General features: G+C 35.3%; 1 protein-coding gene across 1 annotated transcript; it reads left to right on the top strand.

Moving 5' to 3' along the window:
- Positions 1-3834: 3834 nt before the first annotated feature.
- Positions 3835-27688, top strand: LOC141812176 (uncharacterized). Its single transcript, XM_074700211.1, has 13 exons — positions 3835-3938; positions 5101-5513; positions 11282-11528; positions 14927-15039; positions 15269-15348; positions 15424-15565; positions 15696-15776; positions 16731-16835; positions 24221-24403; positions 25260-25352; positions 26968-27107; positions 27195-27261; positions 27348-27688. The coding sequence occupies exons 2-13, from the start codon at positions 5121-5123 to the stop codon at positions 27465-27467; spliced, it is 1764 nt and encodes a 587-aa protein (XP_074556312.1). The 5' UTR covers positions 3835-3938; positions 5101-5120; the 3' UTR covers positions 27468-27688.
- The last annotated feature ends 67 nt before the right edge of the window (positions 27689-27755 follow it).

Below are 27755 nucleotides of genomic sequence, written 5' to 3'. Positions count from 1 at the left end.
TTAACTTTAGAACAAACCAAAACGAGAATCTTACCCTTCTTTACACGCCAGGCGACGTACTTTGGGCAATCCTTCTTGAAGTGGCCAGGTTTCTTGCAGAAATGACAGGTAAATTCCTTATCCTGTTTCTTTCCCTTATTCTAGTTAGATGTAACTTTATCAGCATACTCGGGTTTCTTTCTCTTCTTATTATGAGAAGTAGATGCCAAGTGAGCACTTTCAATCTTCTCTCGCTTAAGCCTATCTTCTTCTTGCACACACTGAGAAATCAGTTCATTAATACTCCATTTTTCCTTCTGAGTATTATAACTTATTTTGAACTGATTAAATTGTGCAGGAAGAGTGATAAGAACCAAATGGACGAGAAGATTTTCCTTAATCTCGATCTCAAATTCCTTAAGTTTTCCAACGAGATGAGACATTTCCATAATGTACTCCCTAACGTTCCCCTTGCCTTGATACTTCATGGAAATGAGTGAATTTAGAAAACTACTTGCTTCCGATTTATCATTTTTGGCAAAGTAAGTCTCAATTTGAGCGAGAAACTTCTTGACATCACTGTTCTCAGTCATAGAGCCCCGAAAAGATTCTGGAATGGAACGCCTAATGATCATAAGACTCATGCGGTTAGACCGTTCCCACTTTTCTATATTGACCGTATTAGGGTCTTCCGGAGTTGCAGTGGGTTTTTCGGTCCGTAATGCAAGGTCCAGATCCATGCATCCTAGAACGATTTCCACGTTCTCTTTCCAAGCCTTAAAGTTCGACCCATTCAGCATAGGGATCGAGTTCAAATTTGTAGATATATGTGAGGCAGCCGTAGTAACTAGATTCAAAATAAAATATATAAACTCACAATTAATATATTATGTTAGACATAATCAAATAGCATAAAGGTGGGCCCAATTAAACAAGATACTAAACACAACATTAATATTTAACCTTTGGGCAATAATATTAATTTGTAAGCAGTACTCTCCACGTAGTAATCAAAGCATTGACAATAAGCTCAGTCAAATAATAGTCTTTCTTTGGATTGACTACTATCCACATGAGTAAAACTTTTATAATTATCACACGTCTATTACCACTCGCATATGTATTATTCGGCCAAATAATAGTCTTCCTTTGAGTTAATTATTATCCGCATGAATAACAAATATACACATCTTCATATTTCAAATCAGATCAATTTATATAACAGAGGCTACTTTGGCAACATGTTATTTTAATTAATATAATTTGAAATACAAGACAAAAGCAAAAATCAGTGTCGCAGCCAAAATAAAACCATCCAGAAACACAACGGACGGCAATAAAGAAAAATAAATTTTCTTTAATTTTATTAGAACTATTCTAATAATAGTTCAATTATATAAACAGTAGCAATATATATATATATATATATATATTTAAAATTAAGGGGCTAGCAATTAATGAAAACAAAAAAAAAATTATTATTTCCTATGCTATTGTGCACGAAGCACAGTAGCATCGCTACTGTTTTTTTTTAATGATTAAACAAATTAATCATTTACTGTTCATTGTCGTAATAAATAAAAAACCGAATCAATTTTTTTTTCCTTCGGCTCTCTGGTCCGTGCCCTAAACACAGACCGAGAACATCTTCCGCCGCCGCTGTTTTCTCTTTCGGCGCCGCTACTTGCCGACGCCAAACCCGACGGCGCTTTCCCTGCCTGAAGCCCAATACAGCCTCACCGACGCCCAGCCTGGCTGGCGACGCCGATCTGGCCTTGCTGGAGAGCAGAGCCGCTGCTTGCAAAGCCGGCAGAAACAGGGAAGAACACCGAAACAGAGCAAAATCGACCGAAAACAGGTCGCAAGCTCCTCCGGCTACCAATCACCAACCCCTCGCACGAAAATCGAGCGGCACAGAGACGAAAGAAATCGCCGTTCTTAAGCGGTGATTTTCCCAACAGAAATTTCTATAGTGTTTTATGGATCAAAACAGAAATGTCCCCAACATATGTAGAATAAATCTAACAATCTAAGCACGATTTAATGCTCTGATACCAATTGTCAAACTAATTCCGTTTAATATGTTCTAAAGCAAGAACAACACCAAGATCTAAATCATGCCAAGGATTGTTAGAATAAACGACAATAACACATACCTGGATTCATCATGAAAATGATTAATTATACCGTAGGAGAGGTTGCTGGCCTTCCTCAATCAAACCACCAGATGGCTCTAATAGTTCTCTTCCAATGATGGGATTGAAAAGAGTTAGGATGCCAATAAGGTTTGATCTCTCGGGGACCATAACCACAAAGCCCTTTATATATTATTCCAATAGGGTTCCCATTAAAACCCAAGAGCTCAAGAGTCTCTACCTATTAATTCCATACCGTTTAGGAATACCAAAAACTCTTTTCTTAATTAGATCACATAATGTTTGGTATACCAAAAGCCTTAAACTATTAATTTAGCCTAGTGATTTAATCACACAAACACAAAACCCACATAAGTATTAGACTTGTATTTGTACAAGTCTAACAATATTTTCTTTTAGTCTTTCTTCTCTCTCACTTTTTTTAATGTGATAAAAACCAAAAGGATAATTTTTTTTTATTGTAATCGCCAAAAAAGAAACTCTTGTATTTATTATTGAAATAACATTCCATCCCATGTCAACTTAATTTTATTTTAAAAATATTCTTATTTTTTATATTATTGTATCAACTTCATAACTATTATATAATGGTAGTTATTATGATTCTATAACTACTTCATAGCAGCTACAACTACAATTATAGTAGTTAGACCTTGACTATTAAAAATGTGTAGCAACTATAATCCCGTAATTGATACAATATAATATTAATTAGTATGGATAAAAAAATATTTATATTATATAAATTATAAATAATAGTTACTATAATATAATATTGACTAAGATGAAATCTCATTATCTAACTGTTCTAGCCCATTATGATATAGTGTTATTAGTATTAATTAAAATTAAAATATCTATATTATAATAATTTTGAATCGTAACTATAACCAATACACATATTTTTTGAAATAAAAATGGACTGATTCTAATAAAAAGAACTTCTGCAATAATTTTATTTTTTGAAGATTGTGAAAGATAGAGAGAAATCTAGATTAACGAAAAATTCTCTTATACATCGTATTTGAAAGCTGTGAAAAATCATATTACTGGAGGAGGAAAAATCTTTTTTTGAAGAGTGTAGAACCGTTAAAAAGGGGTGGAGAGGGAGGAGTGAATATTATAGAGGAAGGGTTGAATAGATTCATTTGAAATTCTATTTATCCATATAAAAAATAAATCACGCACCGAAAATAAATATAATAAAAATACAATTAGTGAGAAAGCAAAATGGATCTTCCCCATTGGCATGGTACAATGATAAAATGATCAGTTTGATTAACCAAATAGGAAAGTTTGATTTCCAATTACGACGCATTAAAAAATATTTTCTTTTAATAGAATAAAAAATTTAGGATGTTGATGGCAATGGTTGGACAAGGAGTCGCTTACATTTTTAAATTTATCCAATAGATAAGATTGTTTACTTTCCGGATTAATTGAGTATATAAGGATATGGATATTTGGATTATCGAAAAGGAAAAAAATTGGACCATTTAAGCTAATTATAAATTTGCAGAGTATAATTTTTGTTTAAAAATTATTTAACTTTTGCTCCAATTTCTTAGTACTTGTGCTATTGGGCCGGCCTAACTTTAATTGGGCTTCACCAAAGCCCAATTAAGATGATACCAAGTTGCCCGACGGATCAATTTTTCGTCGCGACTCGCTAATAAAACGCGGAGTGGGAGAGCGAATCCATTTCCACCCATCGATTTGGAGGGATTCCAGACCTCGATCTTCGATTTCCCTCCTCCAGGGGCGTCTTTGCGGAGTGGAGCTAGGGCTGATCCGAACCCCCAGGTAGTTTGTTCATCACTCTCCTTTTTTTCTCGCCCCAGATCTGATCTGAGATTTCGAATCATGTCGAGTCGCTAGAGCTGCCGGCCAATTGGAGAAACGAGAGCGTCCATTGCATATTTTTAACTCTTTTTGTTGCAGATTGGGGATCGTAGTTAATGTATGGCAGTCATTTCGCTGCTTCTGACTTTTCAGGTTGTTCTGTGGTAAAATTGGGGTTTTATGGTGTAGTCCGTTGTTTTGCTTGATTCTTGCTAATTTCTGCAAGCTGAAACTTAATGAATAGATCAGTCCTTTAAGGCTACCAGCAGGAAGATCATTTTGCTCTTACATCACGATTGTTTCCTTTCTTAGCTGCCATTAGTTGATTTTTTTTCTTTTACATGAAATAACCTATGATGCACAATCGGCGTTATTCACTAATTAATATAGTGAAAGCATTTGATTTCCTTAAAAGTTCCATACTTTCACTGGTTAACGTGTTTTACTTGTTAAGTTACACTGGTTTACGTGTTTTACTTGTTTAGTTGCTGCAAAAAGAGATTTCCTATGTAGAAAAAGATGATGATTTACTATGGAAGACAGTGTGCATCAGATATGAAGCTTCGAGGAAGCAGATTTTGTTTCTTTTTAAGAAATGGTTTATAGATGAATAAACAATGTACCAAACTCATGCAAACTTATAGCAGTAAAAATTTCAAGTCCAGTTATTATTATAAAAAACTTAAAAAAAGATATTTGATATGCTTTGAGTACAATAAAGGAAACGGGAAAGTTCGAACTTCAAATACCAAAGGAGGTGCTTTCTTGCTTCCTGTGAATTATCATGCATCTAAGCACTTGGAAGAAAAATCGTACTTATCACATATGAATTGTTTATTGTTTTATCTGAACCCTGCTATGTGATAAGGAAACTAGAGATGTCTTGTGTGATAGAGTTTTCTACCTTCGAATATAATCTATAAAATTTCTTTTTAGATGATAAGTACCCTGAAACATATTTTTGAAGCATCTTATATATCTTGTGTGCACTTGTTTTAAGAACAAATAGGAAATGTCATAAGCTAATCTTTCCATGAAAAATTTCTTAAGAAAGTACATGAACTAAGTTACTTTTGTGCATGCGCAGCAATCCATCCTTATGGTTAATTCTTTCTCTTTGCAGCATTAAGGACTTCAATCACAATGGCTATGATTGATGAGCCATTGTATCCAATTGCCATCTTGATAGATGAGTTAAAAAATGAAGACATACAGCTGCGCTTAAATTCCATTCGCAGGTTATCTACCATTGCACGCGCACTTGGGGAAGAAAGAACTAGAAAAGAGCTGATACCTTTTCTTAGTGAAAATAATGATGATGATGATGAGGTGCTTCTTGCAATGGCTGAAGAGTTGGGGGTGTTCATTCCATATGTGGGTGGTATAGAATATGCTCATGTTTTGCTCCCTCCTTTGGAAACATTATGCTCTGTGGAGGAAACTTGTGTTAGAGAAAAAGCGGTTGAATCTCTTTGTCGGATTGGGGCTCAGATGAAGGAAAATGATGTGGTGGAGTGGTTCATTCCCTTAGTAAAGGTCAACCAAATTGATTATTTCTTTGTTCCAATTGTTCAAGTATTATTATCACTGTTGTTTACTTGATGACTTGTATGCATTCATCAAATATACTTCATGCTTTTTCATAATATTGTTTGATTGCCTTTTCTTATATATGATTGCATGTAGTATTAAATTTAAAAATTTTATAATTAATGCTTTACGCATATTGTTCTGTTGTTTTATGTATGCCTATTTTATAGACTATTGCCCAAGCCCTTTGTTTTCTTTTTATTTATTATGATTGGAATTGGACCAAATACTATTATGATCTCAATCTTGCATGCTGTGACCATTTTTGAAGACTCAGCTAGAAAATGGAATCAAGAGGTAACAGATACTGGGTCCATTATTAATTTCTTAGTTCGGTTGATACGAGTACTATTTCTCTTATGTTTAGAAGAGAAGAAAAGGAAACTTAGTGGTATCTGTACTTGATGTTGTGAATTTGAGTCTTTTTTGAGCTTTTCATCTACACCAAATGCATAAGATATGATTTTTTTTAGTTATGGTAAAATATATTGTCCTAGAATAAGTTTTGGCTTAGGTTGGAACTAATTCAAAATATTTTGACTATTATTGCTTGTTTGAGTTATATTTGGCTTAGCTGAAAATTGAGTCCCTTTTTGATTACTCTATATCATTATATTGATATTTCTATGGAGTTATTTATTAAATGCCTGAAATAAAACTAATAAAACAATTAATACTGTAAGTCTATAAGTAAGTTACATTGCTTTCAATCTTTCGAGTCTAAAGTTAGTTGGTTAAAATGAGAGATGATTCTCTTTCACTATTACCGTAATTTCTGAATGTAATTTCTGAGAGATGGCTAATGATGCTTGGAATCAACATTGTAAATCCTATGGGTTGGTTTATGCCTCAGTGTTGAGATTCAGTATGGGAAAAGCATGTAGTTTAATCATCATTTCTTGTTGATTCCTTACTTTTGAAATCTACACCTAGCTATTTTTTTTGACAAATTCTATGAATAACAATATATTAACATTTCAAATATAAGAAATTATGTAGTGGAATAAACAACAATGAATGTAATGCTAACACAAATATTTTTATGTGATTTGAAATCCCTTAGGCTCTTACTCCACGGCTTATGACTTGTTAGACAAGTCACTCATTGAAACCACCTAATCAAAGATCTCTCCTTTCTAGAGGTTAGAGAAACCTTATATATGTAGTTCATTTGAATGAAGTACAAGAGGAACTATAACACAAAAATAACTTGATAGACAGAACCTTCATCAGGATTGAATGTAAAACTTCAAAATAGTAATACGATAGCAACATGCACACAAAAGAGAGTAGTAGATGTGATCAATCATTCTCTATTCGAAGTGGTTTTACTTGCTATTTATAGAGTGGGTTTAATGAGTAATAGGCAACTCCAATGTTCCAATTAATCAACTACTCCATTAATCTCTGAACCTTATCCGCAATGATCAGTCGATTGTTGTTCCATCAACTGATTCAATTGTCTTCTTGTTGATTCTTCAAGATTAACCTTTGACTCGATCTTTTGATTCACGATTGATTCTTCAGGTGACTGTGTTCAGTTGAGTGTTTGTTCCATTAATCAACATTCAAATAACTGTTAGTACTATTAGTTGACTCACTTGGATAATTCTTTAACTTTTTCTTTCAAGTGCCTTCATTTGACTCACATCCTTAATCACGAACGTTATCCTACACAAACAAAGTTATACAATCATTTTCGATCGATTTCATAGTTGACTTAGGCAACTATAGTCGACTCAATCTAGAACAAAAATCCTATATATCGATAGTTGACTATATGTCAACTCAGCTAATCAATCGACTCATCTTAGTTGACTTTGACCTAGAGTGCATGCCCTTGTTAGTAATAGCCCTAGAGTCAATTATGTGATGATTGACTAGGTACTTTGTATCATATTCTATTATTAATAAAGGCAAGAGTTTTTGGTTATTATACTTACTTTATGTTTGTGCTAAATAATTAAGTATAATAATGTCCTTGGGTAGCTAGTTCTAATCTACATCATATTGATTGTTTGAATTGATAGTGAGATGATGTAGAGAATACTACTCTTAATCATTCTTTGTCAAGCATTAATATTCAGGGACGATATTAATGCGTTGAGACTAGCATATAAGTTCCTTCTCGATCCATAAAACTCTACCTTAGAGTCCTTCTCGATCTAGGTCACTTAGCCAATACCTCTTCAAACATGTAGATACCTTCGACATTTGTCGAACTTGCTAAGAGTCCCACCTTCAAGACCTTTATCTTGCTAGGAGTTTAGTCCTCAAGGACTTCTCATCTGTCAAGATTACTCCTTTGGGACTTCCATTTGTTACCTCTTGTACTTTCACCTGCTAGGAATGCACTTCTCCAAGACATCTTATCTACCTCTGGGATTTTTCATTCGTCAAGACCTCTTGGTCTTTCACATGCTAGGAATTTACTTCTCTAGGACTCTTGTATGCTAAGATCCTCTTAAGCTTCCATCTGCTTGGAGTTCACTCCTCCGGGACTTGTCTGCTAAGGTCCTGCATCTGAACACTCATAGGTAAAAGTATCAATTTTAGCTAATTTAAACATTCTACGATTAGTGTATCTAATCACATTAATACTAACCCAACTCAAGTATGACTGTAATAACAGTCTCTTCCTTAAGTCATGCCTCTTAGAGATCGATTGTACTTACACAATGGAGTTATGAAGAGTAGTAGAAATGCACTCAACTCTTAGATTTCAGCTGTAAGTCCTCAATGTTGCTAACACTAGGGCATTTCTTGGAATTTATGTGGAAGACAATTGTGGAGAGCACAATGAAGTAAGAAGATGCAGACTTGAAACAGGAGCAGGAAGAGCCTCTACAACAATCACTGAAGTAGATGGTGTGGTAGGAAGCAATATAGGAAACTCAAAGAAGGTCATTTCTGCAATGTTAGATGCACTTGTCAAATATAAGATCCAATTTATCTCTATCTAGTGACTAGATATGAATGAAACAAATCCACCCAAACGCACAAGGTGGAAGTAGATTATATCACAAGGTAAAAAATGGTAAAGGGAATTTGATAGGCATGCAATTTTCGAAGGTAGAATGTAGTGTGATTGTCATTATCCCGAAATTTATGAGGAACTCACATCTATTATATAATAATACAACAAGTGAGTTTCTTGCTTTGAAAGAGCCTTAAGAGTTTTTTTTGGTTGTTATAGAAGCACCAAATGAGTATGACTTTTTGTTATTCTTGGATGTGACTTTCTGTTCCAACTGTCCCTTTTATGCTCCTTGGCTTTTGCTATTCTCATGTCTTTTGCTTTTAAAATAGTTTTAAATTTAGAATTAATTAATGCATTATAAAATTTTATTCAATAATTCATTAAATTAAAATTAGTTTCAAATATCAAAATTTTCTCATAAATTAATATCATATTATAAAAAATTGGATATTTGAAACTAATTTTAAAATTATTAATGCATTATTAAATAAATTTTATAATGCATTAATTAATTATATATTTATAAATATTTTTAAAATTAATGTCACTACGGTGAACAAGACTAAGGAAACTTTGGGAAAGAAAGGGAACTTAAATTAACGAGGCATATCATGAAATTTTGGAGAAGAGTGATAGGAAAAAAAACTAAGGAGATCAAAAATCAATTTGGATCTATATCTAGAAAGTCGACAATATAAGTTATGCATATTCTTATAACTAATCGAAAAGTATCAGGAAAAAAAGACTAGACAAAATTATATGGAAAAATTTAGAAAAAAAGGTGTTAGCATAGCGCATATTGAAATAATTAAGGATATGTATGAGAATACAATGACAAGAGTGAAAACTAAACAGATTAACCGAATCCTTCCTTATAAAGATAGAGTTGCATCAATGATTAACTTTAAGTCCTTATTTTTTTACACTAATTATTGATGAACTCATTGGACACCTCCAAGACACGTTACTATGGTATATATTGTTTGCATATGGTATTGTTTTGATAGATGATACACATGAAGGACTAAATGCTAAGTTTAAATTTTAGACGGAAACACTGGAAGTGAAAATTTTTACGCTTAATAGAGTAAAGATAGAATATTTGAAATTTAAGTTTAACGATTAGATGTAGTAAGATAATGATTAAGATAGGAGATGACGAGTTAACTGTAATTAAGAATAAGTATTTAAGATTGTTTTTATAAAAGGATGGAGGGGTTGAGAGATGTCTTACATAAAATATATTAAAATGAAGGAGAACGTTAGATGTTCGTTGTGATCGTAAAAAAAAAAAACTTAAAGGAAAGTTTTACAAAATGATAGCTAGACTTGTTATGTTATATGGAACCGAATATTGGACAATGATTTGAGCAACGAGCAGAAGATGAGAGTTGCAAAGATGAGGATATTAAAGTAGATGTGCAGATATATGAGGATGGACATGATAAGAAATGTGAACATTAGAGAAAAAGTTGAGGTTGCGCCTATTAAGAAAAAATTTCAAGAGATGCATTTAAGATGGTATGAACATGTGCTTATTTGACCAATAAATGTTCTAGTTAGACAATGTGAAATTATAACAAATACATACATTAAACGAGGAAAAGAATGACTAAAGAAGACTTAATTAGCAACGGTAAAACAAGATAAAATTTATCTAAATATAGATAATGATATAGTAGGAGATAGAATTCATTGACGTAGGAGGATCCATATAGTCGACCTCACCTAGTAGGATAACACTTGATTATTATTGTTGCAGTGAACAATGACAAGACTTGATCATTAACATAGCTTTGGAGCATAGTGGTTTTATGTAAAATATAATAACCGATGTATATGGGAATAACAAAATATATGAAAATAGCAAAAGACAATTTATTTGAGGGGGGAAGGGGAAGAGAGGACTTAGAACTCCAAAAAATAATAAAAAAATTGGTCAAGAAAAGCATGCTGCTTTTCCTAATATGAAGTAATATTGTATGATTTGTCTCAACTCTCAACCAAATGTTTATTTTTTTTATAGCAACACATTCTTTTGGGGTGTATGAGGACATGAAGATTGATGTAGGACACCTTGATTAAAAAGAAAGGGTTAAAGGTAATATCCCTTTATATATTCTCTTCTCAAAGCTTTTATAAACACACCAAACTGAGATTTTATCTCATCAGCAAAAGATAGAAGATGGAAGATGGAAAGGACTTTAAAACACTCTTTCAGCTAGAATCCTAGGTTAGCCATCTTTCAGCTGCCAAGAGGTGGAGGCGGTCAAGGGCTATGTGGGGGATGAAAGGTGGAGCTGCTGCTTGTTGGAGTCTCACTCGATGATGGTTGTCGAGTCAGATTGTATGTGTTACTCCATGTGGGTGCATGAACAACTCAGAATAGAGGGAACTAATGGACTAGGAATCCTGTAACGACGAACATGGAATGAGATTACTCAGTGAATGGGAAGGGGAGGGAATTGATTGTAAGCTCTGTTACTATATTGAATGTGATGGGAAAGAAGTAATAGGGTTCCTCTTATCCTATGTGTTTCCCTCTGCGTTGATAGAGATTACTATTATTCTTCCTTTTACATTTACGCCCTCAGGTTGGAATTTTTACAATTGAGCTTTTTCTATTTACAATTTGGTCCTAAACATTTATGATTTGTTTTCCATTGCATTTTAAGCTACTTGTCTGACAAAGGTTCCTCTCTCGATTCTTAATCATGTCATTTATTTCTTCCAGAGACTTGCTGCTGGTGAGTGGTTCACTGCCAGGGTTTCTTCTTGTGGATTGTTTCACATTGCGTATCCAAGTGCAACTGAGTTACTAAAGGCAGAATTGCGGTCCATATATGGGCAATTATGTCAAGATGATATGCCTATGGTTAGAAGGTCTGCCGCATCAAATCTTGGGAAATTTGCTGCTACTGTTGAGCCAAACAATCTGAAAACAGATGTTATGTCTACATTTGATGACCTAACCCAAGATGGTAAACAGCTCTGCTAATTTTTTTTGGCTACTTTTTTGTTGATTTGAGTTTCCTTTTTTGCCAGATGGCTGAACAACAAACTACTCTCTTACTTACATTTATGGCAGATGTTTAATAATTGGTGTGATACCTTTTCACATGCCAAACACTTTCTTCTCTTGGTATCCTTCTACACAATTTAATGGACCTATATGCTTCTCTGTGTTTAATCTTGTTAGTGGTTATGTGCCTTTCAATGCTTGTATATGGTGTATATGAGTATACTTGACTTTTTTAACCGTACTGCTTCATTATTATTGTTAGAATATTTAGGGATAAATAATCTGTTTATTCTTTTAGAATAATTCTCCTAGAATAAGTCGTTATATTCATGTATAAATAAGGGGGTTATCCCTTGTAATAAAACAAGTTTTTCATATTATTTTACATGGTATCAGAGCGAGGTTGGCTTTGGTTTAGGTTTATCTGCCGAACCAAGCCATAATCCTTCCTTCTCTCTTTCGCCGCCACCACGCGTCTCTTTGTTCTTGCGATCGCTGCCTTCTCCGTGCGATCGCTGCCTTCAAGCGCGAGTAGCAGCGAGGAGTTCATCGAAGGCCACCGGAGAAGCAAAATCCTAATTTTCTTCTCCCTCTCTTCTTTGTTTGTCGCCGCCTCTCTTCTCTGTTCGCGTCGTCCGCCGAGAGGAGAGAGCTGTTTCTGGCTTCCCGATCGCGAACTTCACCGGCTGTGTGCGAGAGGTCAACGGGTGAAACCCTAAACCGTGACGCATCCTCCCGTCCTCCCGTGAAGGCATCACGATTTTGGTCAAAAGCTTCGCCCGCGACAAAACCAGAGAAAAAGGGACTGTGCTTCTTCCCTGCGGCGCAAGAGGTTGGCTTCTTCCTCCCATCAATCGCTAGCTTCTCCCACGCGTGAAGGCTGACTTCTCCCTTGCGCGACTGCTGGCTCCGCCTTTGTTTTTTTTGCTTGCCATATTTGCCGCCGTAAACGCCCACCTGAGCGCCTTCTGCCCGCGACCGACTATCGGAGAAATCATCCCAAAGGAAGTATGTAATGGATATTCTAGAAGAAACAGACATGTTAAATTCAAAGACAGTTGACACTCCAATGAATCCTAATATCAAGCTCATGTCAAATCAGGGGGAGCCTCTTCCAGATCCTGAACGATACAGGCGATTAGTTGGGAGACTAAGCTATCTTACTGTTACTCGTCCGGATATCTCATTTGCAGTAACTGTAGTAAGTCAGTTTCTCAACTCTCCATGCAAGGAACATTGGGATGCTGCGACTCGCATTATTCGATATATCAAAAGCATTCCAGAAAAGGGTCTTCTGTACGAAGACAAAGGACATACTCGAGTCGTAGGGTATTCTGATGCAGATTGGGCAGGATCTCCCATTGATAGGAAATCTACTTCTGGTTATTGTATATTTGTCGGAGATAACCTTGTTTCTTGGAAAAGCAAAAAGCAGAATATTGTGGCAAGATCCAGTGCAGAGGCAGAATATCTAGCTATGGCCATAGCCAGTCAAGAGCTTATATAGCTCAAACAGTTACTTCAAGAGCTAAGATTTGGAGAGGTTACACAAATGTCACTTATATGTGACAACCAAACCGCCATGCATATTGCTTCGAATCCAGTTTTTTATAAGAGGACAAAACATATTGAAGTCGACTGTCACTAGGGGTGGGAAAAAATACCGAATTTTCGGTATACCGCACATACCATATCGATATTTACCGTCCATATCGAAAATTTCGGTATAGTATAATACCGTACCGAATTTTTCGGTATCGGTAACGGTACGAAATTATTATTGTTTGGTATTTCGGTATAGCAACATTTTCGGTATAATACCGTACCGAAATTATCAGTATACCAAAATTTTCAGTATTTTCGGTGTAATATACTGAAAATTCGGTATTTCGGTATACCGAAAATACCGAAATTCCGGTATACCGAATTTTCAACTGTCACTTTGTCAGAGAGAAAGTCATATCTGGCGAAATATCTACTAGTTTTGTTAACTCACAGGATCAATTAGCAGATATATTCACCAAGTCACTGAGAGGTCCTTGAATTGACTACATATGTAACAAGCTGGGTACATATGATTTATATTCTCCAGTTTGAGGGGGAGTGCTAGAATATTTAGGGATAAATAATCTGTTTATTCTTTTAGAATAATTCTCCTAGAATAAGTCGTTATATTCATGTATAAATAAGGGGGTTATCCCTTGTAATAAAACAAGTTTTTCATATTATTTTACAATTATTATGATCCCGCCGTGTTATTCCGAATTGTTTGGGGTTGGCTACTTGGGTCTCATCTCTCCATATGATTAATACTTTTACTAATAGGGCTTAAACATTTTTTTATGCTGACTGTCAAGGCCTATTTCAATTCTTCAATTTAGCTTTGACTACCTGGCTCTTATCCCTCTAGTACGGTTAAGATCCATACTAATAGGCTTTAGACACCTTTTTGTTGGTTGTCAAGGCTTAACTCAATGGTCACTGGCATTGACAGTTTGTAAAGCATATTGCTTGTTTTCTATAAATACGCTTGGGAGTACTGCTCTCTGAAAGTTTGCAATTCAACTCCGTTTCATCAAGACGAGTGATTATTATGCTGATTTAGAAAAAGATCTTCTCACGAACTTAAAGAGTTATCAAGGAAGATAGACCATCAGAATTTGATGATAGTAGTGGTGACAATTGTTTGATTATGAGTATGTGATGATATATTCTCCTTGTTCATCACCAATTGATGACATCCAGTATCCACCATCGGAAATTCCATGATGCCAATGTTGTTCTATATATGGTAATATCATTGGGCCTTTTCTTTTAGCCTGGCCTATTATAACCCCATCTTACTCTCATTAAAATAAGTTTCCCTTTTCGGCAAAATATTGACCGGCCTACTATGGTACAAATGACTGTCTTCAGTCATGATCCATTTCTTAAAAAAAATCACGAATTGCAAGTACGACCACTTCTGCGAAGTCTGTTATTTTCCTAATGCTGTACAATGTAAACCTAAGACAACCCCTCTTAGTGGGATAAATACTTGGTTGTTGTTTGTTGTACAATGTAAACGTAACATCTCTATTTTGCGTATTGTGAAATAACTTCGACTTTGATAGAGAAGACTTATTTATGACTCTGTTCATATGTTTTTAGGTGTTGGTTTCTCTTTGTGCCCTGGATTCATCCATCCCTCCTTGTAGTTCCCTTTGTTTGGACTTTGGATTATTTGGTGTCTATATTTACTATTGCCAAGTTAGCACTAACTTAAAACATATTAATATTATCTGGCACTTTTTGTTTCCATTTCTTCTTGTATGTCATATTAATAAGAATAATGTATCTTAATCACATTTGTGTCAGATCAAGATTCAGTCCGCTTGTTGGCCGTTGAGGGTTGTGCTGCCCTTGGAAAGCTATTGGAACCACAAGATTGTGTTGCACACATTCTTCCAGTGATTGTTAATTTCTCTCAGGTATATATCTTTTTAGCCAACTAGAAATACTGAACATGTGCTTCTGGCTGCATGCTTATATATATATGTTTTTTTTGGGTCTTCCGCAACTTGATGACTTCTTTGGTGGTTCTTGTTCTTATTGCATGTCCGTTGCATAGGTCTTCTCTAATTTTGTATACATTTCCAGATAGTGCAATAAGCTCTATATAAGGAGTCATCAAACTGACTTTGTACATTTTTTGAATAGGATAAATCATGGCGTGTGCGATATATGGTTGCTAATCAGTTATATGAACTTTGTGAAGCTGTTGGGCCAGAGCCTACAAGGTAAAGTGAATTATTTTCTGCAAAAGATTACTTTATTTTTATACTTAATTTGAGATTATATCTGTTCTGTTGAAGCTCTGATTTGGTGCCTGCTTATGTTCGGCTTCTTCGAGATAATGAGGCTGAAGTGCGTATAGCTGCTGCTGGAAAAGTGACTAAATTTTGCCGGATCTTGAACTCTCAAATTGCTGTCCAGCATATTCTTCCGTGTGTGAAGGTATTCACTAGGCTGGCATGGTGATTGTCATTTGAACCATGTGAGGTTCTGCAGCTAACATGTCTAACAAACTCTAGTTTGTTTAGCTGGCCACTTTTTTGTAAGCTTTCTATATGTGTACCTTCTTCAGGAATTATCATCTGATTCTTCCCAGCATGTACGCTCCGCTTTGGCTTCAGTTATTATGGGAATGGCTCCAGTCTTAGGGAAGGTATTGATACTATTTTTATTAGTTGGAAGAGGTTATGCATAATCTTTTTGATGCTAATTTTTGTTATTGCATGATTGGTATTTTCTCTTCTTAATTCCTCCCATGTTACTTTGATGGTACATTTCCACAATTATATGGACTTAATTTATTCAGATTTGCATCATGATATTAATTTTGGCTAGGAAGTTTATACATGTAAGTATCCATGAAGGATGGAAGATCTGGATGTTGGATTCAACTATTCTCCTCATCTTCAAGTGTTGACTTTTCTTATAGGTTTAACTTTGTGAAATCAAATGGATTGAATTATTAACCTATTTAAGTGTTTGGCTTTTCTTTTTACACTTAAGTTTGTGAAATCAAATGGATTGATACGTCAATCTATCTTTTAAGTCGCGGGTTTTGTTTATGCCTAAGTTTGTGAAATTAATTGGATTGAATCGGTAATATAGACAATTCTTTTCACATCCGTTAGACTTTGTTGTCTTATATTTTAGATGTAGAATTCTGATAGTAGGCTCTATGCATATGGAATTATTATTTCTTTCTCTTATGGGCCTTTGGCATCTTTAATATGGAAAATATTAATTCACAATTTCATCTCCATTGTAGATAAGTCTTTGTTTGACTAGTTTTTTGTTTAAGGATAACCAAACACATGAAGATTTATTTACTATCATCTGTGGAATAAATCTTCTGTCTTAACTATTTCTCGGGCAACCTTTTCCCTCCATGTTGCTACTTTTGTTCTGTTTTTCCGTTTGTATCTTTATGTTTACAAATGCATAATTTGGACACGATGGTTATCATGGAAAACTTGAACCAGCACTGGATGGATGACTTCATGGTTCCTCATTTTTCTTAGAAAAATTTGATCAAATATATATTAGTTTCACCTACCATGTGTTCTTCTTGCAATGTTTGAAGTATCTAACAATTGATGCATTTGTATAGGATGCTACTATTGAACAACTTCTTCCAATCTTTCTTTCTCTTCTCAAAGATGAATTCCCAGATGTTCGACTCAATATCATTAGCAAACTTGATCAAGTAAACCAGGTGGGTAAATATCTTCATTGACATGTTTTCTTTTCTTTTTTCTCTGCATTTTCGTGACATGAAGTTCTCATTACTGCACAAAATCTCTTAGAAGAACAATTAACTGTCATACATTACCATTTTGTATTTTGTTTCTGTTATTCTTTTATCTGGATATATGCTATTGAACTTACAAATGTAAGTACACACTCGTATTTAACACGAATACTTCATTGGGACAATATAGGCTGTTATGTACTTCAGTGATAGTTTACTTGGTTTGACCCTGCTTTAAATAAATTGGTTTAATGGTCTATAATACAATTTTGTTTTTGTTGTTTTACTATTTTAAATGCACAATCTATTTTGTTCGAAAACCTCTTGTAAAAGACTATAAAAGAGACCCTTTTTCATTGCTCTAGGACCTTAAGAAATAATACAAATTTTCTTATGTTCCTATCTACTTCCTTCTCATTGTGAGATTGGTGATTGAGGTGCATGATTTATACCAAAAGTGATATCAGAGCCCAACCTTGGTCCCTTTTCTCCGTCATTGCTACCCTCTTCCTTTTTCTAAGATAAACTTCATTTTGTCTTGGTAGCCACACAAACTACAGTGGTGTAAATGAGCTGAGTATAATTGTTTTTAAGTTTATTTATCTTCTTATCGAGCTAGTTCAAGAATCATTATTAAAAATCTAATGGAGCTTGAGGGCATGGTTACTAAAGGTGCTCTCTTGGCTGGCGCAGTCAAGTGAGCCTCTTGCGCTTGTGCGCCTTAAGCGTGCAGCTTGTGAGGGGAGGAAGAAATGGATCTTAAGGAAATTGATGAAAATTCAGCTATACAAATCTGAAAACATCTAGTGATGATGATAATGATATGATTGAGGAAGATGATGAAGATTTTGATGATTTAGATATTTATTTTTTAAAATTTGAATTATGCTCATAATATATTTATTGCTAGTGAATTTTATATTTTCATTATTGTTTAATAGTTTATGGACTATAATTTTGTTAGTGAAATATTTTGGTAGAAATTCCCTATATATGTTTGAATTGTAAAAATTTATATCCAGTGCGACTTACTTCGGTTAGGCATTCGCCTCATCTTGCACAATGCGCCTCAGGTCCCATAGCATATATGTGCTTTTGGACATCTCACGCCTTAAATAACTATACTTGAGGGCTTGAACTTGAGCTTTTTATCGAGATCAACTAATAGCGTTGTTGTCTTTATAATTTAGGGAAAACATTTATTTAATACATCAAACTTATATTGTTTTCTTATTTTGACATATTATGAATAATTTAAGAGTGAAAATTTTATAAATTAGTATTTAAATAAAAAAGAAATAATTTTATAATTAAATTTTACACAAGATAATAAATAAATTTGTTCATGAATTTGTTCATAATGAATCAAGCTCACTAGTGTTCCTTGTTTGTTTTATATATTCTTTATTATTAAACGAACATAACTAAAACACCAAGTTTATTCACAAATATTCGGTTCAGTTACAACCCTAACAAACTCCAACACCCATTACTACTAGCAGCCACACTAGATATGCTCTTACTGTTGATTTGCCATTTTGCCTTTGACATAACTACCTCCAACCAATTGGCATTGGAGTTAAAGCTAACTACAATATCACCTACATGCCCCATCCTTTGTTAGATCCACTCTATCCACCATGGGCCCTCCATTTGTGCAAATTATTCCCAAGCCTCAAAGCTCTAAATTTGCCTCTCTTGATTCACTATACACACAAACCTAGTGTTCTAAATGGTGGTTGAGACGATCGCCTAGGTGTCTCCTAGGCGCGAGGTGGACCTCAACCACACAACATTTGTGAAAGGCGGTGGTTTAAGCGGCGATGCTTCCGGGCCCGTCCCTGGGCTTGAGCGATGCGTTCGAGCCCGTCGTCGAGCTCAAGTGATGCTTCTGGACCCGTCGTCGGGCTCGAGCGATGCTTCCGGGCCCATCCCCGAGCTCGAGCAATGCGTCCGAGCCCATCGTCGGGCTTGGGCGACATATTTGGGCTCATGCGACGGGTCCGAACTCAATTGTTGGGCCCAGGCGACGTGTCCGGATTCGTTGCTAGGCTCAAGCAACGTGTTCGGACGTGTCTCTCAGGTCCAACAACGCCTCCGAAGCCAAAACATCATTTTTTTTATTTTGGACTTAGGATTTAATCAAAACTTTAGATTAATAATTTTAATCAATTTTTAACTATAATTGGAATGATTTAAATTGGCTTAATTAAATCTTAATAAAATTATCCTATTAATATAATATATATATATTTAAAAATTTTTTTTTATTTTTAATAAAAAATATTTAGATTAACTTTTTTATTTTTAGTTAATATATATAAGCCTAATAAAATTAAAATTATTCTATTACATATATATAGCAAAAATAAAAATTCAACCACCTAGGTGGTAGGCGGTCATTAAACTGTCCCACCTTCGCCTACCATCATTTACAATACTGCACAAACCTCTAGATAACTATAAGAGTTGCCTCCACCATTCAACCATCATCATCACCCACTGCATGTTTTTCACTTGATAGTTTGTGTGGTGTGGTCTACAGGTTTAGAGTTATGTTGTTGCTTTGTTAACCACAAAATAGGGGGTTAGTGCATGTTTGCTTGCACCACTTGAAGTCCCATGTCTGCGTTTGCCGTGCAATACATTGGTCACTCTTTCTGCCTTTATCAATGATTGCTCAAGAAAGATAATAGGCCTCCTTTGTGATCCATTTGAGTTGCCGACGTGAGTGCCATTTGAGTGTCGGTTGACACTTGTGCCACCAGATCAGATAGTTGCCTCTACAGCCTTGCCATACCATAATGAATTTTTTCCTCATTTTTGTGCTTTAATTGTTTAATTGATCCTGATATTATACTTGCAATCAACATTACTTTGTCACTATTATATCATGAAGTGACAAAAAAAAAAATATCACAATGGCGTCGGATGTAGAAAGTAGATAATAAGGGTAATGATCATACAATCAAATGCTCCAATGCAAAGACTTCTTAGATTATAAGGGCAAGATTAACAATTTAGAGCATTTTAAAAAATTTAGTAATAAGCTACTGACTGAAATAGTTGAAAAAATTAATTCCTTGCAAACAAATTATTGATCAAGAATAAAACTCAACTGTATGTCCATAAAATCCATAAAATGTATTTTGACACAGTCATGCCATCCTATGTTTAGGAAGATATAAGTCAAATTTTTTTTTTTCTAAAATCATTAGTAGTATGGATTCACCATCAAAGGCATGAGCAAAATGGGCTTATAACTAAGTAGATGAATTGGCATAGAGAAACAAAGACAAAGACGTTAATGCTTTGGTAAACCATTGAAGAAATATAGAAACAAAGAAGTTACAAGACAATATTTCGATGCTCAAGCTAGATGAGCATTGAAGCACACTAATATCTTCCATAAAACAAAACTTGTGATATTGCCATAGTGAAAGTTATATGAATGTGATTTCTATTATTGCAATCTTTAGGATATGCATGCGAACCTTATCCTCACCTACAAGAGGTTGCGTCAGTGAGCCAACTTCTTTATCAATAACATAAGAGGGGCTCGGTGGCTATCTAAATAGGAGACTAGTTACAAATATGGTGTGATGTTCTTTGCTTAACCTTGTCTGCGTCATTCTTTATTGACCTTCTATGACCTCTTTGTCACACAATTAGATGGAGAATACATATTAAACACAAGAGAAAAAGGAAAAAAACTGTTAAGCCTAATCCTGTCAAAACCTAGTTGAACCAAAACAAAACCTCAGGCATAAATATCTGCAGTACCACCAGAACAAGCCCCATGTCTCATTCTCATTCAGATTCAACTCGAGAAGAAAATAGAAGATTCAAGCGTGATGCCCATGTTAGTTCACCAAGTGTTTGCATCTTTTGCTCTTTTTTCTCATTTAGTAACTCTTCTTGTGAGATTAAAGAAACTTTAAATGAGTCTAAACTCTTAAGACTTAGCTTTTGAACTTAGCTTTTGAAGAGATGCGAAATACTTCTTACAATCACAAATGTAAGAAGTTAAATCACAAATGTGAGACCCTTTTTTGCCAATTATAACTATTATTGCTTTATTTTTTTGATAAACTCCTTCAAATTAATTCATTAAACCATCAAGAGAAGAGCTCATACATTAATTACTTCTTACAAAACAACACCACCCACATGCTCCTGAAAAATCACATTTAGTTAATCAAGTATCACATTACAGCTTCTCTAATATGGCATAATTTAACCACTATCCCTTGAAAAGATTTAAAATATCAACTAAAAATTTAATAAACCAGGGAACCGCAACTTCACCATACAGACATGATAGTCCAGAGCCTCCTTAATAGCTAGAGTTGTCAAATGAGCCAACCCATGGCGGGGCGGGCCAACCCATGGCGGGTCCATCATATGGTGGAGTGGAGCGGGCCAACCCACCAACTTGGCGGATTGAAAAATCTCCAACCCAACCCAACTCAAGGCGGGCCACGGGTTAGGCGGACCAACCCATGGGCATGTTAAAAAATAAAAAAATATTAAAAATTTTAAGTTTAAATTATAATTTAAATTGATTAAGTTAAAAGTTTTAAGTTTGAATTATAATTTTTAAGCTTGAATTGTAATATAAATGGATCAAACCCACTAATTCATTAAGTTTTCTACTTTAATTTTAAAATTTAAAATAAATAAATAAATTTTCTCAACCCATGGGCCAATCCCAAGCCCGCCGCGGGCCAACCCACACGGGTCGCGGGCCAAGGCGGGCCAATCTATCTCAACCCATCTTAAAATGAGTTGATAAAATTTCAACCCAACCCGCCTAAATTACTTGGCGGGGCAGGCCAATCCGGCGGGCCTAATCCAACTTGACGACTATATTAATAGCCATCAGCTCTCCTTGTAAGAGGAGATTTCAGTTCCTGATTTTCATGCAGCATCCCTAATATGGGCATAATTTAACCACTATCCCTTGAAAAGATTTAAAATATCAACTAAAAAATTTAATAAACCAGGGAACCTCAACTTCACCATTCAGACATGATAGTCCAGAGCCTCCTTAATAGCCAGCAGCTCTCCTTGTAAGAGGAGATTTCAGTTCCTGATTTCCATGCAGCATCACAAAAGAAGTTGAATTGGCCAGCATCATAATCAAATATAGAAATCCCTTAGCACAGAGTTCCCTCATCCGCTGCTAGTAATTACTCCTTTAAAGTGTATCAACATCCTCCTAATTTCAGCCTCAGTTAAAATGTTTTTCACAAAAGCTCTAGGAGAAAGCTAGAGCCCTTCAATATAATTCTTTTTATTTCTATTCTTCCACATCTGTCACATACCAATAGAAATTACAACCCTCCCTCCAACCAGACAACCATTCCCCCTTTATATTGAAACTCCCATCCACTTTCATTAATGAAGAAAGCCCACACATTGTTGGCAAACATATTGTCTTCCATAAGATGCTCCAAGCCATCAAATCCCTGACCACCATTAAAACAGGCCTCAACAGGACAATTCAGAGTTGGAACTATATAACCAGAAGTTGGATCCTTCCCCCAAACTTCCTTCTAGATGAAGTTCCTCATTCAATTTTTATGCTTTTTTTAAGCATAAAAAATGAAGATTTTAAAAGAAGGTGAAATGCGCGATACGAAATTCCACAATGAAGATGGTCTTATCTTCTTATGTGTAAAACCTCTTCTTTGGTTTGGACAACAATTAATCATTTTAATAGAAAGTATGTATTGCCATAATCTAATTATATTAGTGGTCTTTCCGTTCTATTAGAACAGTAAAGTCAAAAAAGAGGGTAAACAAATGCAAATAAAGAAAAAATAATGAAACCCCTCTATACCCATTACAGTTTGGATTTCACATACTGAACCTGAGTAACATAGACTTCAACATCAAGCTTATAATTATCATTATAGTGACGTATCCCTCTTTTTTTGAAAATCATCAGGAATGTCAAACAAACATAGGAGAGAATAAACTCAAATGTGAGGTTAACCTTCCAAGATTTATTACCAATGAGATCAGAAACCTCACCAAATTTATCCATACTTCTAATATTGACAAAAGTAGGCTACTAAGAGAGTTCGATTCATCAATCTGTGGCTCCTCAAGAATATCATGGAGGTTTAGTGTAGGTGAATTGGGGTGTCTAGGGTAGGGAGAAATGAGGCAATGGTTGGCACAGCAACTATGGGTTTGTGGGTGGAGGCAGGCGGCAGGTCACAAGTGGAGGCTTTGTTCATGGATGGAGGTTGGTTGTAGAAGGGGATGGCTAGGTAAGGAAATCGCGCGTGCTTGAAGTGAAGGAACACTGTTAGCGAATGGACTGTACATTGGACGAAGGAATGGAATGGAAGCATTGAACCAAATATTTGAACAAAGATTGCACTATGAATTAAAAGCTTTGATACCGAATTGGCATTGCATAGGGATGATTATCTTGCACAAAGAATAAAACTCAGTGAAATTTGACTAAGAGAAAATGTATCAAAATTGAATCTTCGGCTAGTCTTCTTAATTACTTTCCCTAAAAGGAAACTCTATTTTCCCTTGTTAAATATAATAAGTCTTTTTTTTAAGTGAACAAACAATTTTTAGAAACTTAAAAGTTGAAAATCAAATTAACTCTAAATGAAGCCCTAAATTTCAAACTGCACCATGAAACTCTCTTCTTTGTTTCTTGCTGGTTCAAGTTGCAAAATTGGTTGTATAGTTATCTTGATATCCTGTGAATTTGTTTCTTTCTTCATTGCTTCCAAGAACAAAGTTTGGAAAAAGGTGGTTCAACACTTGTGAATAGTCAGAATTTGTTATTCTAGCCTAGGCAGTCCTGCCTTACCAAAGCTTCGGATTAGCTATCCACCCATTCTATCAAAATTTGTCCAATTGCTGTTTGGGTTGGATAAAATTTGAAATTCGCCTTATTAGTTATTAGATATTTTACCTCAGCAAGTCGCCTGTTGTTGTTGGACCTTCTCCAGCACTAGTTGATCCTTCAATGCACTGCACTGCACCGTACCTGATGCACTAATAGAAAATGTTGTAGCTGTTAAATTAGCTAATTGTTTCTCTCTCTCTCTTATTTTATTTATTTATTTATATTTTCTAGTTTGTAGTTCATATGGCAATGAGTTATGGTTGGCACGGGGTTACTATTCTGTGTATTTATCATAAAACTATGGGTTGATAATTGCATTTGAATTTTGAACTTCTAAAATGTTGTTAAGATCATTTGGTACTTTCCACTTATTTTTGAGAATGCTGCATCTATAGCTTGGTTTCTTCATGCTAAAAATTTGTTTATAAGAGCATCGATTTGACCACTGGGTAGATATGTTATGCAGGTCATTGGAATTGATCTACTTTCCCAGTCTTTGCTGCCAGCTATTGTTGAGCTTGCAGAAGATAGACACTGGCGAGTTCGGCTTGCCATAATTGAGTATATTCCTCTGCTGGCCAGTCAGTTGGGAGTTGGTTTTTTCAATGATAAACTTGGCGCCCTTTGCATGCAGTGGCTTGAGGATAAGGTATTATATTGTGTCACTGCAAACTAAAGTAGTTATGATTAGACTGAATTCCGTTGTGCCTTTTTCTCTGTGCTGATGTTTCTGGCTCTAGGTAGTATAATGTCTGACTGCAGGAATGATTCTATTCTTAGTTTGATTAAATACCCTTGTTTGGAAATTATCTTAGTTTCACATTGGTTCATCTTCACTGCTTTTGCCTCCAAACCCTTGCGTTTCATACCACAGTTAAAGAGTGCATATGCATGTGATTTGTTACTAAGAATCGTAGTAAATCATTAAAACAAACACGATTTGTTGTGATGATGATATGCTTGTGATCTTTTTGCTAATTTGATTTTATAAAAGATTTTTGGTTATGAGTTACTGATATGATATTGCTAAAATGCCTCTCTTGCTTGTGATTTTACTGTTCTTGTTTTATTAATTTCAAAATGATCACAAAGCTGAAGTGCACGTGGACTATAAATTTAATTTTGAATCAATATCTCCTTTTACTTTTACATGGTTTAAACTTTCGTGCATACATCTGAATTTGATTTGCAAGTCTGTGCCCTTTCAACATTCCAAATAGTGTGATTTATTTTGGTACTCATAACCTCTGCTTCCACTATTTTATGGATGTCTCTGAGCCACTAAAGACAAAAAAGCAATCTTTTTTTTCTCATAAAACAAAGTTGATTGCTTACTTGCTTAATGACGGGCATGGATTGCTGTGGCATTTAACCTGTAAATTGTAGAATAAAATGAGCAGAAGTGCTAAGGGAGGCCATTCTCCAATTCCTCATCTTTGTATCACATGAGCCATCAAGTACTCTGAATTACTGTTTAATCTCTTTGTAACTTTATATTCCCATAGGTCTTCTCTATTCGAGAAGCTGCTGCTAATAACTTAAAGCGTCTTGCTGAGGAATTTGGCCCAGAATGGGCAATGCAGCACATAGTGCCCCAGGTATTTATTTTCAGACTCCATTTCCTCCTTTCCTTCCATGTTTCTGTTGGTCTTTGCCTATGCCAGTGGATCATAGCTGTAGCTATTCAAATTGAACTAATCTGTGAACGTAGCCATTCTAGCTGTGCAATTATACAGTTCCTGGTCGTTGGACCTGGCAACTGTTGAGGAGTTGACCAGTTCAAATATGGGCCAGCATGGTAAAATACCAGAACATGGACTAAATTTCTGCATGACTGAACAGATTGTGTTTAGTACACTGCTTTTGCATGTTTCTAAAGTGTAAACTCACATAGGTTTCAAAAGAAGCCACCCCGTAGTTTCAATGCACACGCTGATAATCAACCTGATATTCAGCATGTTTTATTTAAATGTGGTACAAATTCAGTGAAGGTGTTAGGTTTAGTTAGTGACTATGACAGTGACCTGAGACGTCTTCTCTAGCATTTTTCTTTTGCAAAAAATGAGACAATTTAAACATTGAAGTTTTATATCCCACTAATTTTGTGGAGGTTTGGTTGTTGTACTGGGATATTTGGCAAGGGAATATCAATTTGTTCTGGTGGCAATCCATGGAACAACACAACATGGAGCAACACAACCAAGATGGGTGCAAATTTTATTAATGCCATAAGTTACGCCTTGCACATTGCAAAATATCCTTTTCTAGTTGCATCTGTAGTGTTGGTTCCAGCTCCTGCTGAATCTGTGTTAAAGAGAAAAAAAAAAAGCATAGTCACCTATCATTACTGCTGCGGGTAACAAGCGGATAACAGTCGATGCTTCACCAGCTGTTCTTTGTCCATGTCTGGCATTTAGTTGAATATGTTGCTCCTAGCAGAAGGTTTATCAGCTGTTTCTTCCCCATGTTCAGCATTAGTCTAGTGTCTCGCTCCATGTTTACTTAACCTATCATGTTTACTCGGATGGAACCTAAGGGAAAAGAAATTAATGCAACTTATGGTGTGTTTATTAGATGCTCACAGTTTCTTTTCCTTCACTTACACTCGATTTGGGAAATCATGGATGTAAAAGGGATTAAGTTGCTTTATCTTCTCTTTCTTCCAAGAAAAGATGGATCTCATATTGTCTTTTCCGATATGTCCAATTCCTTTGGACAATTAAACACCACATTAGATATCATAAGTAGTTTTCCAGTGCCCTATTATTAAGCTGAATCTATTTCCTTGTCTCATGAACCACATAAAACTTTGTTCTAGATTTGCATGCTATTCTTCTGATCTTATTGCCATGCTATTCTTCTGATCTTATTTCTTCACAAGGGATTACCAGCTTGGTTCTGCAAATTGACACGATAACTATGGAATTGTTATCTACAATATGCCCTTGCTATCGTTTCCCTTTGTCAGTTTAGTATCAGTTTTTATGTTACTTGATGTAGTGACTAGATAATATCAAAATTCAAAACTATTGCATTTAGATCAACTTGTCCTCCAAAAGGGACGAGATCTTTTCTCTTCAGCCATCCCTCTACCAAAAACATATAGATCTCTGTTATGTGAATTAGTTTAACAATTACTAATAGCTCAACAGTTTCATATTACTTGATTAATTTGTATATTCAAGAATCTTATATGCTCTTTGGCTTTATTAGTTGCTGGAGAAAATAAGCAATCAGCATTATCTGCATCGCATGACCATTCTGCAAGCAATCTCTCTTCTAGCTCCTGTCTTGGGTTCTGATATAACTTGCCAAAGACTATTGCCTGTGATCATTACCGCTTCAAAGGACAGGTAAGCTGACAAGTAAAGTAGAACAGTTCTTATTTTTGAAATTTACTAATCAATACGCCGACTTGTTCCGTTGATCGGCACTTCCAGGGTTCCAAACATTAAATTCAACGTGGCAAAGGTCCTGCAGTCGCTCATACCTATATTTGATCACTCCGTAAGCATTAGTAAAACGTCTGCTAAGCTCCCTTATCGTTTTCCTCCAGTCTGTTTTGATCAGTCAGTTCTGGTAACTAATTACAGGTAGTCGAGCAGACAGTTCGGCCATGCCTCGTGGAACTTAGCGAGGACCCAGATGTCGATGTAAGGTATTTTGCCAACCAAGCACTTCAGGCTTGCGACTCGATAATGATGTCAAGCTAGAGGAGGATGCTCTAGCACCCAGGTTTCTCTGTGCTTGTTACCTGATGTTTCATTTCAGAGTTCTGATGGAGATTTAATGTTTCGTGTTGTGTTACTAATCACGATAAGTTGTAATGTTAACTACGTGCCACCTCTTGCATTATTGAGTGGATAATTTAGAAACAGGATGATTTTGTTCTTTCACGATTTAGAAATGGCGCACTCGAACTATTTGTTGTGTAGTTGTAAGATTGTTGTTTGATAGTTGGGTTAAGTTCCACTTACTGAACTCTACTCAAAACAGTCTCA

Source organism: Curcuma longa, chromosome 18 (genome assembly GCF_044706935.1).
Source record: "Curcuma longa cultivar G26 ecotype Majalengka, Jawa Barat chromosome 18, ITB_CL_G26_1.1, whole genome shotgun sequence".
NCBI classification, from domain to species: Eukaryota; Viridiplantae; Streptophyta; class Magnoliopsida; order Zingiberales; family Zingiberaceae; genus Curcuma; species Curcuma longa.
This window is presented reverse-complemented; position numbering and strand designations above follow the sequence as displayed.

Bases quoted from the DNA above. Each gene is read 5' to 3' on its own strand.
- LOC141812176 (XM_074700211.1), top strand. From the start codon at position 5,121: ATGGCTATGATTGATGAGCCATTGTATCCAATTGCCATCTTGATAGAT. The intron at 24,404-25,259 runs GTATTATATTGT...ATATTCCCATAG, and splicing joins TGCAGTGGCTTGAGGATAAG to GTCTTCTCTATTCGAGAAGC. The intron at 25,353-26,967 runs GTATTTATTTTC...TGGCTTTATTAG, and splicing joins TGCAGCACATAGTGCCCCAG to TTGCTGGAGAAAATAAGCAA.